This window comes from Mus caroli, unplaced genomic scaffold, assembly GCF_978045245.1.
Source record: "Mus caroli unplaced genomic scaffold, Mus_caroli_1 scaffold_5, whole genome shotgun sequence".
In the NCBI taxonomy this organism is placed as follows: Eukaryota; Metazoa; Chordata; class Mammalia; order Rodentia; family Muridae; genus Mus; species Mus caroli.
This window is the reverse complement of record NW_028227260.1, coordinates 112,361,066-112,376,195: the sequence shown is the minus strand read 5'-3', so window position 1 is coordinate 112,376,195 and position 15,130 is coordinate 112,361,066. Positions and strand designations below refer to the sequence as shown.

The 15,130-nt window shown below is 41.8% G+C and overlaps 1 protein-coding gene across 2 annotated transcripts in view; it reads left to right on the top strand.

The window, feature by feature from the left end:
* The window catches only part of Slc9a6 (solute carrier family 9 member A6), a 52,334-nt gene extending 39,071 nt beyond the window's left edge, over positions 1-13,263 (top strand). Inside the window, exons 13-17 of one of the 2 annotated variants that reach the window (XM_029473306.2) lie at positions 2,139-2,228; positions 3,243-3,273; positions 6,365-6,444; positions 9,670-9,775; positions 12,540-13,263. In XM_029473306.2, coding sequence (XP_029329166.2) covers positions 2,139-2,228; positions 3,243-3,273; positions 6,365-6,444; positions 9,670-9,775; positions 12,540-12,812 — 580 coding nt within the window. In that variant the 3' untranslated portion in view covers positions 12,813-13,263. The remainder of the gene's footprint in view (positions 1-2,138; positions 2,229-3,242; positions 3,274-6,364; positions 6,445-9,669; positions 9,776-12,539) is intronic. The other variant, XM_021152678.3, reaches the window with a different exon arrangement.
* Positions 13,264-15,130: the final 1,867 nt, after the last annotated feature.

Below are 15,130 nucleotides of genomic sequence, written 5' to 3'. Positions count from 1 at the left end.
ACCAAAGATTCGTGTACATCCAAACGTAACCTTTGCATTCTTGCTCTTTCCTTCTTCCTTGGTTTCTACATCTGCAGCATGACACCTATTTCCCAGAGTTTCGAGGATTTGCTGAGCTAGCATCTGCAAAGCTCTTTGCACAATATTTCAAGTAATATTTACTGAGCACTCGCTATTTGGTGGAGCCTCCAACCCACTGGTTTTTAGCAGATTATTTTGTATCCTCAGGGAACTATTTGACAACATATTGACGTTTTGGGGATTAGTTTTGTTTTGTTTTGTTTTTTTCTTTTGATGGTCATAACTAGGAGAAAGGACTGCCATTACTATGTAATAGGCAGAGGCCAGTATCCTATTAAACATCCTACAGGGCACTGAATAGGCTACTATCTAGACCTGCAATTAAAGAATTATCTGGCCCAAAATGCTGGTAGTGCTAAAATGAAATAACCTTATTCAAAAAGATGGTGGCAGTAAAAGATAGAGAAGTTCTTTGTTACAGTTAGTGGGTAAAGTGATAATACACTAGTTAATAAATAAATGAGCATGACAGTTTTAGATGATACTACATGTGATGGAAATGAAGATGCTGGAACAGTGCCTAGGAATGGGGTATATATAATATGAAGAAGCCAGGCAAGGTCTCTCAGAGAGGTTATATTTGAGCTCAGTCTGCCTGAGTGGCAAGACCCTGCCAGTTCAACAATGACCAGGAAGAGCAGTCCAGACAGAGGGAAAAATCAGTAGCAAAGACCTGAAGGCAGGAGCAGATTCGGTCTTTTTGACACAGAGAAAATCTTACATGATGAGAGTAATCAAATTGGTAAGTAGAAAAACATGTAGACCAGACCCAAAGGGATCAGGATTCTGAAAACTACCCATGAAGGACCAGTAGCAAAGCCTTTCGACTTCCCTCGATCTTTGTTACAGCTACCCAGCTCTGGGTGATATGGGGCCACATAGTATGGTCATGTACCAACAAGACCTTATTTACCACTGGGTGTGTGTGTGAGAGAGAGTTACGGTATTACTTCTGATGTAGGGTCTTGTAGTATATAGCAAAGATTTTGGGTTGGAAAATTCCGTGGGGATTTTGAAGATAATAAAGCAAGAGAAAGACATGGTCTAATTTCCAGTGTAAAAAGATCATGTCCCCCTGTCTTAGAAGCAGCAGATCCCCAGTGAGTTAATCAGCTTGCATCCTTTCACATGTGTGACAGTCACACTTGGCTCCCTATCATTTAGCTAGCACACATGCTTTGCATTTCTTTGTTGCTGAGCCTTTGCTTGGCCTGGGATTCTCTTTCATTCTCAAGAATTGACACTACTACCCTTCCCCCTCCCCGATTCTTTTTTCTTGGAGTTGCTGTGTAGCACTGGGTCTGTCCATCACAGCAATTAGCCCATTCATCCTTGTAATCCAATATTGCTAGAAGAGCTACCTACCACTTAGCACTAGTGATGCATCGAGCACTTTAAACGTTTTCAGTACATTGTTGTCATTTAATCCTTGCAGGAACACTTTGTGCTGATATTAGATGCGTTGTTCTTAGGACCACCTAGAATGACTGAACTCACATAGCTAGCTGGAAATTATCCTGGAGAAGTCCCGACACTATCCTGCCTTAACGGCAAAGTCTTTTGTGTCTGCTGGAGTTGGGTCTGTTTCTCCACTAGTCTATGAGCCCCTTGAGAACAGGGACCATGTTTAATTCATGTCTATGCCCTGTGCCTAGCACAGTGCCTGGCAAATAATAAGTGTTCTGTAAATGTTTATTATATTGGGTTTGGATAAAGTGCGATTTTAATGTTCTAAGTGTTCTATCATCTTGACCACTAGGTGTCACTTGAGATGCATAAATGTGGTTAGAGTCCAATGTGACTGGAAAGCTATTAAACAGTTTCTGGACATTTTTAACAAGTGAGCCTTTGTTTGAGCTTTGAATCTGGTCTCGGCCACCTGTTTTCAGATACTCGACCATGACTCCCTCACCTTCCAGATGTAGTGTTGTAGCATCTTCCTCCTTTGAGTGTTGTCTTTGCAGATGTTGCTATAGCTTCTTGTACTTCTGTGTTGTCTGTGCTGTCTGTAGTTGGTAACCGAATCAATAAACATTTGAGCACCTATTGTGTGTCAGGTACTATGCTAGACTCTGGGGATACAGAGATGAATTGAGACATGGCCTTTACCCTCAAGGAGCTCACAGTCTTTTTGGGGAGACGGACAGGTAAATAATTATACTGTACTGTGATGTATTTTGTAACAAAGAACTGAGAAAGGGCTGCAGAAGCACAAAGGGAGGTGATTCTGTATAGACATGGCATAGAGCAGCTACTTTGGCACTTGACAAGGGAGTAGAAAGGTGAGAGGACACACATTGCCACCTAAGGGAATGAGTGGCATGAACCAGAACACTATTGACTCTTGAAGTTGCCAAAGGTATGGGGAAAGGAGTGGATTATAGAATGACTGTCGGGGGGGGGGGGGCAAGGTAGGTTGGAGTAAGGGGTGGCTACTAGTGTGTCGAGAAGTTTGTGTCCTCCAAAGGACTTTCGACTTAAAAGGATTGTGAGCTGTTCTCAGAAGCTTCTGTGAAACAGTGACCTGAAGAGTTCCATGCCTGGCAGCTGGGAAGGCTTACTCAACAGAACCCATGAGTCAGAACGGAGGCTGGAACAGCAGGGACAGATGACGAGGAGAGACCTGACAGGCAGGGGAGGGGAAAGAACAGAGCTGGCAGGTCTTAAACTAGAGAAGAGACTCAGAACTACCTAATGAACTTGTTCCCTGGAATGTCCAAAGAAGGAATTGGATGTAGGTACACGTGTTCTGAGGAACCGAGACTAAATGTCCATCAGTTACCCTGCAGTACCCCTGGAACCGAACCCTCTTCTGTCATCCTAACAATGTCACCATGAGAGCAGTATGCCAGCTTTGTTTGTGAAACTTTCTAATCATTCTTACTGAGTAACTGTGGCAGTGTTCCTCTCCCCCACTGCTTTCAGGAGTAGTGCTATTGTACTGGAACTGGTAAGTGAGGTTCTAGGACTAGAATACCTGCCCTGCTTGCCTTAGACCCAAAGCTCTTGCTAAAGAAAGCGGCAGGCGCCAGAGAAGAGAGAAAACAGTGACCATTCTGGAGCTTCTGGGTTGAGAAAAGTATTTGCCCGACACTGTATATATGTGGGGAGACCTTCCATTGGATCAAAAATCTCATTTGCTCTTTGTGTTTTTCCTTTAGGGTTGGTGTTGATTCAGACCAAGAACATTTGGTAAATATGCACTTGTGTTGTCCCTGGCATTTCTGCCCAATGTTCAGTCTTTTGGAAAGAAAACTGTCTCTCTTAGACTTCATGCCTCTTTTTTGATACTCTTTCGTTTGCCTCGGCTTTTAGCTGACATCATTTCTGGCGTTTCTCACTGTTCCATAGAAACAGAGTCATAGTTTAGCTGTAAGTGGCTATCAAGGGTGACAGCTTGCCTATCTGTGGCCATCCTGGGTTTCTGCCACTGAGGAGAATAGGCTCTTAAGTGCTCCTGGGTGTTCAAGTGAGTGCTCTGGCACGGGGAGCCTTTTTCCACTCTGGTTGCGCAGGAAGGCTGGGCTCTGATGTCAGTCCACTCCAGCTGCTCTTCCTGTGTAACTTTCAAGTTGGATGACCAGCAGCTGCCCTTGAGAACCGCCTTGAAGCTTCTGAGTCTCCAGCTGGTCTCCCCTGCATGTTTTGGGGGTTACACTCTCTTACCACAGGCCTTTTCAACACAGCTCCTCACTTCCTTCCTTTTGTGTTTCTCAGCTGTGAGCTCCAGACTTGTGGACTGGGCACAGCAAAGCTGTCTACCTTCATGAGACTGACCACCCTTTTCTGGTATTTTCCACCCTCTTTTTAATGGTTTCTGAGCACCACAGAATAAGTGATTCTCTATTACATATTACATGAGAAATCACATATGAGGTTTTTGAAGATGGAAAATACCTTTTGAAACATAATTCCTATTGTTTCCTGAAACATGGCATGGCATATTTTTTTCTACAGTGTGCGCTTTAAATGAAAACATTTACTCAATTCCCTTCCTAAATGCTAATTTTGTGTGTGCATGCGTCTGTGTGTATATATGTGATATAGTAAGTAGTTGCCTGTTTTGTGGTTAGAATCTTAAAGTAGAATTCCTCGGGCAAACCAGATTATCTACACCCTCATCCTTATAAGCTTCTGGGAGAGGTCCAAGGGCTCCTAGTGTTTCAGTGCCTCTGCCTCTGTCATAAAACACTACATTGACACAGCCCTGTTATCCTTGTCACCACAGAGTACAAATATGGAAAGAGGCAGATAGGTGACTGCCAGTTGTGGTAAACAGAAAGAAGTATATTTCTATTTGCTTTCAGAGCCCCATGGACAGACGTTAGCAAGGTGGTCCAGTGGGTAAATGAGCTTGCTAGAAAAGCCTGACACCCTGACTCTGATCCCTTGAACCCATGTAAAGGTAGAATGAAAGAAGTGGCTCCACAGAGTTGTTCTCAAGACACACACACACACACACACACACATACACACACGGGGGGGGGAGGTGGAGAGGGAATAAATAAGTACAATTAAAAAATAAAGCCTTTCAGACATCCAATTGTATTGTTTACTCAGTAATGCTTATTATGTCCCTTATGAAGCTTGAGGAAGATTCTAGTCCATATGGAGCTTAGGAATGCACAGTAATTAAATGGTAAGATCTGAAGATTATTTGCTTTACAAGAAGTGAAAGTGGGGCCAATGCAATGGCTCAGTGAGTAAAAGAGCTTGCTGATCAAGTCTGATGACCTAGGTTCAATCCCTGAAACCCATGCTGGAAAAAGATAGCCCCTAATACACACCACAGCAGCAGCACTAATAAAAGTTAGTGCTACTAATGATGATGCAATTAAACAGAAGTGAAGGGGGCTGGAGAGATGGCTCAGCAGTTAAGAGCACTGACTGTTCTTGCCGAGGTCCTGAGTTCAATTCCCAGCAACCACATGGTGGCTCACAGCCATCTGTAATGGGATCTGATGCCCTCTTCTGGTGTGTCTGAAGACAGCTGCAGTGTACTCATATACATTAAATAAATAAATCTAAAAAAAAGGAAAAAATTTGAAATGAGGCAGTTTCATGGTAGAATGTATAGTTAGTTTACATGAGGTCCTGGTTCCAGCCTCAGTATCAAAAATTAAACAAATAAGTGAAGGCATGAGAAACTTAATACTGTATAGGCAAGTTCAGGAGTTCTTTTGTGCTTGTGAGCACATGTGATGTTCTCAGATATTTTTATAGTTTTTAGAGTATGTGTTGACCCATGTTGAGCCAGGACTGGAGCTAGATAGGCTAACTGCCTGACTACTGAGCATACCATGTTACAAATAAGGACAGTTCAGATTTTTGAAAACTATTTTAGAAGCTGCCTGCTTGCTGTGTTAGTTTCCCCCCTGGCTAGTGAGTTCTACCATAGCATTTTCTTGTCTTCATTTTGACACTATGTTCTGCACGTAGTAGCAACTTTGATAATGCCATTTATTTCTGAAGTCCATGACACAGCTCTTAACAGATAGGGTGAGATGGTTTCTTCTATACGTGCCACTGCAGGGGTGGTGGAAGTCAGATTGAGGGGGTGAATTAACCCATACTGGCTTTTCTTTTTATATATGTGTGTGTGTGTGTGTGTGTGTGCGCGCGCGCGTGTGTGATGCGTGTGCCACAGTACATGTAGTGATCAGAGAAACCTTCAGTAGAATAAAATAGGACCTCTTTGATGTTGATCACTGTGTACACCAGGCTAGCTGTTCTGTGAGCCTTCAAAAAGTCTCCTGTCTTCACTCCCTACCTATCTCATTCTGTTAGCATTCGAGTTACAAGAATTGTTGCTATGCCTGACTTCAAGTGGGTTCTGAGGATTGTAACTTGGGTCTTCATGTTTGCATGGCAAGTACTTTTCTCATAGAGCCATCTTCTTAGGCCCCACATTGATTTTTTATAATAATTTTATAATTATATATCATTTCCCCACTTTGCTTTTTTCCCTCCAACCTCTCTGATATACCCTCCCTCCTTTCTCTCCATCTCAAATTTATAGCCCTCTTTTCTTTAACTGACCCCTCATTGACTCTTAAGTGGTAATAGAGTCATAAGTTAGCAAGCCACCTGAGTCACAGAGATACTTCGGAAACCATTTTAGTTTCCTACACCAAACCTGCAGTATACAAGCCCTTGGTTTTCTAATGTTGCCTATGTTGGACACTATCTTTCGTGAAGTCTCTACTTCTGATTGTACAGAGGAGTGGCTCTAAATAAGCCTGTCTGCATCTTTGGTATTGACTGGTGTATCATCTGTCTGCAGGGTGTTCCTGACAACGAAAGGAGAACCACCAAAGCAGAGAGTGCCTGGCTCTTTCGGATGTGGTACAACTTCGATCATAAGTATCCTTAAAGATAAAACATGATACTACAGACATGGATAAGTAGAGTTTAATGAAACGATTCAGTGTGTGCATGTGTGTACATGTGAGCACCAACACATCTGTGTGTGTGCAGGGGTCCTGGGGAGGAACCCATCGGTTTGTGCATGCTAAATGTGTACTCTACCACTGAGCTGCAGTTGCAGCCCCAGAACAGCTGTTTTGCCTTCCTGAAGTAGAATGGAAGACCTACCTCTCTCCATCAGTGGTCTAGAGAAGGGCTTTCCCACCAGTGAATTCCTCTGCAAACCCAGGGAACCAAAAGGCATTGGTTATTATGGAAAGAATCCACAGCCTAAATGACATGGCTTTTTTGTTTTAGATACAGATTTATTTATTTAGAAAACTGTAGTATTTGATGTCCTTGGGATAATCCGGAGAATCCTGTGCAAGGAATTTGTTGTTCACCGGTATACTTGTTTGGGTAGTGGTCTTAGGGGAGAACAGGAGCTTGAAAGTGAAATGCAGTGAGCTTGACCTCATGGCTCAGGAAGCTGGGCTAAGGGGACACTGGGTCTTCCTAAAAACTCCCAATGCAAAAAGTCTTTGTGATCATAAACCTTGTATGGTAGGAAAAATACATTTCCTCTCAGGATTAGAAGCCATTTTCTATATATAGTATATTCTGTATACTAAATTTTCACCTCCATTTTTGCAGGTACTTTAAAATTAAATTACCATGCATGCACAAAAATTCAATCCTATCTGTGGCATGAAGGCCCCCGTTAGGGAGTGAGATTCTCGGTTTTTTAAATTGTTTAAAGATTATGTCATTACTTCTGGCTCCGTTACCAGCATCTTGGATGAATGCCATTCCCATATCTCTTGGGGCTTTTTCATTCCTCCTATTTAACATTTTTCAGTTTTCTAGAATAAAACTTACATTTTCTATATAATTCACAAAATAACTTAAATGATTCCAGTTTAGAAAAAGAACTTGCTTTCTTATATAATCTTATAGGAGTAAACACCAAAAACTAGTCTCTAGTCATTTTAACCCCCAGAGCCATGGCAGCATTCATTTTACCAGTCTGGATTTCAGCTCCTTTATTTAGCTAGATTGTTACAATAGACTTGTAATTTAAATACAATGAAGTATGTGAATCCTAAGAATATAATTTAATGAAGTTTGCTCAGCATCTGTCCCTGTGTACCTACTGACTGTGTAAATATATGTGTAAGTATTTGTAGCAGAATGGAGGGTGTCCTGTGTTCTCTTCCATCAGTAACGCTTTCCCCTAGCATGCCTCACAGAGCACTAACTCTAATTCTGAGTGCTATCAACATGAGTTAGATATAGCTAATTTAGATTTTCCTTTAAATGCTTTATATTTATTCTTTCTGTGCCTTTGTTCCTAAGCTAAGCATCTGTGTAATTTAGCCATAAGGTTGTGTATGACCAAAATTCAATGAGCTGGGCTCAGATCTAGGACATTGTGCATACAAGAGAAGCATTCTGCCTCACTCTTTGTTTTGTTGTTACAAAGCGACTAATTTGCCCCGGCTATCTTAAACTTATGATCCTCCTATGTCTGCATGTTTCCCTGTGCCCAGTCCTTTCATTTCTTTAATAAGCACAGGACTCTTGTGTGTATGTATGTATGTATGTATGTCTCTGTGTGTGTGTGTGTGTGTGTTTGTTTGTGTGTGTTTGTGTGTATGTGTTTCAAGACCAGTTTTCTTGTTATGGTCCTGGCTGTCCTGGAACTTGCTCTATAAAGAAGGCTTGCCTCAAAGTCAGAGATCTTCCTGCCTCTGCTTCCCATGTGCTGGGACTAAAGGTATGCACCACCCCACCCAGCTAAGCACAAGACTCTTTAGTCAAATTATTTGATTATCTTATGTAACAAATCCCTTTTCAGTAGTACCAGACAGGACCTTAGTCATTTTTATATTCAACATTCTGAGAGTTTATCATTTCTGTTTATAGTGGCTTTGTGGAGACAGAGTGTGTTTATAGAGAAAGCTTCAATCGTGTATAGGATTTATTAACATAGGCATTATAAATGCTGTCTTTTAAAGGCTTGTTTATGTGTGCATTGTGTTTATGTATGTTGGGAGAGGGACTGTGCTATGGAGATGGGGAGACAAGCTGCAGGAGTTGGCTCTCTCCTTCTGCCATGTGGGTCCTGGGGTGCTGCTCAGTTTCTCAGCCTTGTTGGCAACTGCCTTTACCCTTTGAACCATCTTGCCAGCCTCAACATTTTGTCTTTAAATTATTTTGGGGGTGACCCACCTTAAGCTCACACTCCTCCTGCTTTAATCCCAAGCTTTCTGAGCACTGGGCTCACGGGTGTGCACCACTGTATAGAGCTAAAAACTTTCCATAAGCCTGGAGATTGAGCCCATGGCCTCGAGCCTGCTGGGCAAGTGCTCTTCCCCTGAGCTACACACCCTAGGTTCTCATCTTATAATGGAAGGAATGTGCTCTGTGTCCTTTCCACATGCTTTCCCCTGTGCTTTCCTCCTTTCTTCTTTCAATCACCATGAATTACTAAATCTATTGTAATGAGGATCTATGATGTAGGAGTTCATGATGTGTAATTTGTTTGTTTTAAGTCTTGGGATTTCATTTTTCTTTTCTCCTTCACCTTCGAGCTTTGTAGGAAGTGAAGCAACATGAAATCCAACTCAGCGTCCACCAGAATCTGTAATAAATTATCAGAACCATTTTTACTAGGATACACTAGTGCAATATTTTTTCTTCCCTCTGAACACCATTATTCTTTACTTTCTCCCTTATTTTCTTTAGTACCAAACTCAGGATGAGCTTATGTTCCTTCAGTCCCTAAAAGCAGGAAAACAATAGGATGTCATGCAGCAATTCAAAGTCAGACCAGTATCAGCTAGCAGATATGTCCCCATTTCCTTAATTGTATGGCTTTAGGTGGATCATTGACCGGTGTATCAGTGTTTCTGTCTGTGAAATCAAGATAATAAAAAGGTCACCATTTGCTATCTTCCTGCTGTAGTATAGCAATGAGATGAGCTTGCATGTGTAAAACCCTTTGCCAGCCTCTGAAGTAGTCAGCAGGCTGTGGCTGTTCATTGTTTGGGACTGAGTTGTAGTTTAGGAGTCAGTAGAGCACTTGTAGAGCACTGTAACAACAACAGCAACAACAGGCTCACTGTTGTCTTAAATCTATGCAGAGATGAGTGCAGCCCTTCCTTAACCCTGTGTGCACAGCTATCTGAAGCCCCTGCTGACCCACAGTGGGCCTCCTCTGACCACCACACTCCCAGCCTGCTGTGGGCCAATCGCCAGGTGCCTGACCAGCCCCCAAGCATATGAAGTAAGTGGCACATATTTACTTATTATTCACTTGCTGCTGTTGTCCTGAGGCAGGTTCTTGCTGTATACCCCCAGGCAAGCCTCAAACTGTGATTCTAGGCATGTACAACCTTGCTCCAAAGAAAGCAGCTTTTATATACTAATTAAATTCTTTAGCAAGTTCACTTTAGGTGTTCTATGGGTTAGGCTTCTGGTTATATTTTAGTTTGGTTTGAATTTCTCAGTCTTTGAGGTATAAATCCAAGAGAGGGAATTTAAGCACATTTTATTCAAGTAGAATATACACTGAAATGAGTAGAGATAATAGCCTTTGAGAATAGAACAGTTCCTTATCTTCTAGCAGGTTATTTTAGTAGGTCATTCATTCTGTTTCCATGCCAGCTTTAATTTATTTACCATATGTGGCCTGATTTCAACAATGGGTCTGTATGTTTCCATGTCTTCATCAGGCTCATCACAGTGCAGTTGAGAGGATGCTTAAAACATTTTTTCTTAGATTTTAGTTACATTTATTAAAATTCAAAAATGTGATGTTTTGGAGCATCTCCTCTAACGGCAAAGCAATCGTAGTGGAACAAGTGTGCTATAGCACACTGTGCTTAGCTGCACTGTTTGGATGTCTGTTAAGTATAACAGATGCTCTGTGATTTAATGTTGGTATTTTACGGAAGTACACCCATGTCTGGTCCAGGACACAACTAGACAGAATCTGGGGTACATATATTTTCCTCATCTACTAACATGATTGATGGTTTGGTAAATATTACAACCAAGAAGAGAGTGAAAGATGTGCTAACTACTCTGGATTCTAAAATGTAAACATTTAATTTTCCCCCATGTTTAAAGAATCTGTGACATTGACTGGGCTTCCCAAATGCAACCTCTACCAGTTTTGACTGCTGCAATAGAACTTTAGAAGCCCAGGTTAGTGGGTAGCTGTACTGAAGCAGTGTAGGCACAGACCTCTTGGTTGAGTGTGTCCTCCTTTGCAGAGAGTGGGGGAGGAGGAGGCAGTGTAGGGAAGGCACCTGAGCCAGGGCAGCAGCTAGTGGCTTTGTTTTGAGCCATTTGACAGATTGTGCTTGTATATGAGGGGGGGGGGAGAGAATGCTAGATGCTGTCCTGTCTCCCTCCCATGTGACCCAGGCTCTGCATGCAAGCATTGTTCTTTTCCATTGTTCCACATGACTATCCATAGGCGTGTTATTGGCTCAGGCACAGCCTTGGCTCTCAGATTCCAGAGATCCAATAACTTACATCATTCACAGCCAAAAACTCCATAGCTGTGTGTGTGTGTGTGTGTGTGTGTGTTCGAACGTGCGCAAGCACAAGGTGGTAACAAACAAAACAACACACAAACACACCTGCCACCAGCAACCTTTAAAAACTCACAAACAAAAAAGAGACAACTATGTATCGTGTGGTATGGAGCAGTATAGCACATCATTGTATGAGATTCCTGGAGCTGCTGTGGCAGTTGACAGACTAAACGGCTACAAGTCTGAGGTTACGGCAGAAGCAGGATCAGTTCCCTCCATGCTTCTCTCTTCACTTCTGATGCTTCACTGTCAGTCTTTGGCATTCCTCAATGTGTAGATGCTTCAGCACCATTTAGTGTCCCTTTTCTATGCACAGGTGCCTGTGTCATTTATGCTGTTACAAACAGTACTTACAGTGACTGGTTATTTTTTTAAATAAACTTTTACACATAAATTTGTTCAGGGGTATAAATTATAAGTATGTAGAATTGATTTTAAAGGGATATTGCTAGATCAAAAGGTATGTGCCTTTTACATTTTTTCCAGACCTGTTAAAGAAAATTAATTAGAAAGTGCCAAAGACCTGCAATAGTAGCCACCAAGCTTTGTTTTAAGCAAATGGCAGACACTAGTTAGGTTTCTTGTAACTAGTTATATATTAGACAGGAAGTGATTTCAGCTGATTAGTGGCTCTGGACTTAACCTTTTCATTGACTTGTTTATTGTAATCTTTGAGTATTTAAGGAAATTTCTAGGAATAGTAAATTTCTGATAGCGGAAACACATACACACACACACGTGCACACATGCATACTCAAACAAAATTCACCAGCAACTCAACATGGAGTACTTTTTTGGAAAACCTTTTTCCATTAGAACAGAAGTTTCTGAACCTAGAAAACAACTGCGTGATGAGAGTTTCCATGTGTCTCCATGTGCCATGGTGTGTTGTGTGGTTGGAATAGGAAGCACTTAGTCTTGTATCTTAACATTTGTCTGTTTCCCTTTTCCCTGGCCCCGGAGACATGACTTTTAAGATTCAGGAGGGCAAACTTTTAATGTGTAAGAGCTAAGCAAGCAAAGGGCTAAGGGCCAGCCACTGTGGGAGCACAGAGGACGAACACCCAGTGTAGAGCTGAAAGATCAAAGAAGCCTGCCAGGAGTAAGTCACAGGCAGGACTTGAAAGGGATGCCTACCGGCTGGGAGGTAAGAGAAAGACTAGAGAGAGGAATAGTTGTCACCGCTGTAGTCCACCCTGCACAGCAAGGGGCCGCTGGAGTGGGAGAGGCAGCTGGTGATGGGAAGCAAAGCTAAAGGGAACAAATCACATTGTCTTCTCTGTCAAGCCAGTGCGAGGCTAGCAGGGAGGCATTTTAACCAGGAGTCCTCAGATGATCTCCTTTTGGGAATGGTTTTCTGAAGAGCTCGCCTTACTTTACCACCTTGCATGGCTTGGATTCTTTCATTGCTTAACTGATCTGAAACCTTTTATTGTTTGTATTTAGAACCAGGAACAGTTGAAAGATGATGACTCTGATCTCATTCTCAATGATGGTGATATCAGTCTGACATACGGGGATTCTACTGTGAACACTGAGTCCGCAACAGCCAGCGCCCCAAGGAGATTTATGGGCAACAGTTCTGAAGATGCCTTGGACCGGGAGCTTACATTTGGGGACCACGAACTAGTCATTCGTGGCACACGCCTGGTTCTTCCGATGGATGATTCTGAACCTGCGTTAAATTCATTAGATGATACGAGACACAGTCCGGCCTAAGCGCTCTGATTCTCAGTTAGTGGTTTGTAAACTTTGCACATGTGATTGTGAAGAAATGTGTACTACCTACAAGTCCTAGTGCATGTCTCTGAATGTGTAAGCTATATAAATGCCGTTTATATGGCATAGGAAGAAGATAAATACCCTGTACAAGGCAGATTGTGAAAAAACCTGTTCTCTTAAGTTTTGCTGGCTTTACTACATATTGGCCAGATCTGTTTTAGAAACTTACTTTCACAGTGATGTTGTGTGTTCTGTTAGTTTTATGTTTCAGTTAAAGCATAAAAAGTGACGGATTGACTCTTTCTTATATTTATCTGAGTACCGAGTTCTTGTGCTGTGAGTTAATTTGTGTGTGGCAGGGAAGGGGAGGGAAGGGGGAGCTGTTATTCCCTCGGGAACCCGGGGAGGAGAGGTTCCTTTGTTGGAAAAACTTTTGTTGATTGCTGCTGCCTTTGTCGTGACTTTTTCTTTCCCTTTTCTCTGGTGGCCCTTTGTGGTGCAAGGAGCTGATGGCATTTTGATCTCACCCCATTCAGGTTGGGGACTGAAGTGTGGGGGCCGTTTTCCCCCATTGATGTGAAAGAACAGATTTCTTGACTACAGTACATTGATGCTCTGAGAAAGAAGGCTACAAATGACCTCCAAGACCTTATTTCTTTTCTTTCACACCAAGACCATAGGAGTTGCATCCAGCTGGCTTAGCTGAAGTACAGGTGTATATCATTCAGGGCACTTGTTACAGATTTGAGGGCGCTGGAGCAAGTGGACATGGGGATAGTGGTGTTGGAGGTCTCTCTTCCCAAATATGTAAATAGTCTATACCTGATAAGTTGAAATAGGAAATGTACTTGCTGCTTCATTTTTGATTATGTTCATTGTGTGTATAGGAAGCCTTGTCACCAGAAGTTTTTTATATCAACTTAAATTGCTGCTCTTTAGCAGCCAAACAGGAGCAAAATGTAAAATTTTTGAACTCGTTATGTTTAAAGGTCACTTGTTAGTTGATAGTTGATGTTAAAAGTTAATTTATGAACCCACACTTGTTCTGTACTGCACCAGAGGCAGCCGTGAGAAGGATGCAGTGTTCTGCACTCTTTGAAGGGATTCTCCTGGTGTAAAGTGGGTGTGCTTGTTGTCTTCATTGTCGTGTTACTTTTTAATAATAGACACCTAAGCTGCCATGTGTTACTTTTTGATGGTTTTTGAGGAAGAAAGAGCACAGAACAAATTTTCATTTCATATTCATAGTATGAAAGTGGTTTCTATTTTGTAATGCTGCAAATACCTAAAGGTACATTGAACACTTGGAAGGGAACACTTTTTGATGCTGATTCTGACCTGTTCCTGATTCAGGAGAAAAAGATACAAATCTTGTGGATTTTTCTCCCTCAGGTCTGAGTAGCATTGCCTTAAATCTAACCCAATTAGAAACTTGATTACTTATGTGACGTTCAAATTTTCCACTGAAAAATACCCTTCCAAACAAAGCACGCACTTACTCTCAAAAGGGTTCTGTGCCATTGCCAACACTCCTTGAGATTGTAAAGGAATTCTCATGGTGTACCCTTCGTGGCAGCCTTGACTGTTGGCATAGCCATTTGTTATGTAGTGGTAGTGACTTTCCTGCTATGCAGGAACTCCTCCTGTGAAGTGTACGTTTTATATGATGCGTGGCTCTTCATGCAGTAAATAATTTCTTTGTTAATGTATGTTTGAGGGGTTTTGAATGTCAGCATCAATGACCCACAAAGTTATTCAAGTTGTAAAAGGGTATACAGTGATTTAACTATTATCTTTTTTATTCTGTCAGGTTACTGAGCTCACCTTATGAAAATGGCTATAAATACTTAGCATGACAAATTATATGTAACCTGTCTCTTTTTAGCATGCATAAGATTTCTCATTAAGGAAACTGATAACGCTTGAGTCCACTAAATCTGCCTTCAGTACTTTATCAAAGGAGAACGAAGCTTGTTGTACTTATGTATTCATCTGGAAGCCTTTTTTTCCCTCTCTTGTCTGTGTACAACATCCCCATGCAAAGAGAAAAGCATCTCTGTTGAGACAGTCATTAGAATTAAGCACCTCAATGAACTTTGATGAAGTACAGTGTGAGTTACCATCATGCATGAGTGAACGCTTGTGGACCTGTTTTTCTGTTGTTTGTGGAACCTACGTGTTTGATTGACTTGAACACTGCATCTCTCAGAGTTGTTTTTAAGGTCTCTTGGCATTTATCCTAGTCTGTGTTTGGCAGCGTGCTGTTAAAGTACTAGACTTCTAATCTGTACGTGCTTTCTGTTTTCCCTTGGAGT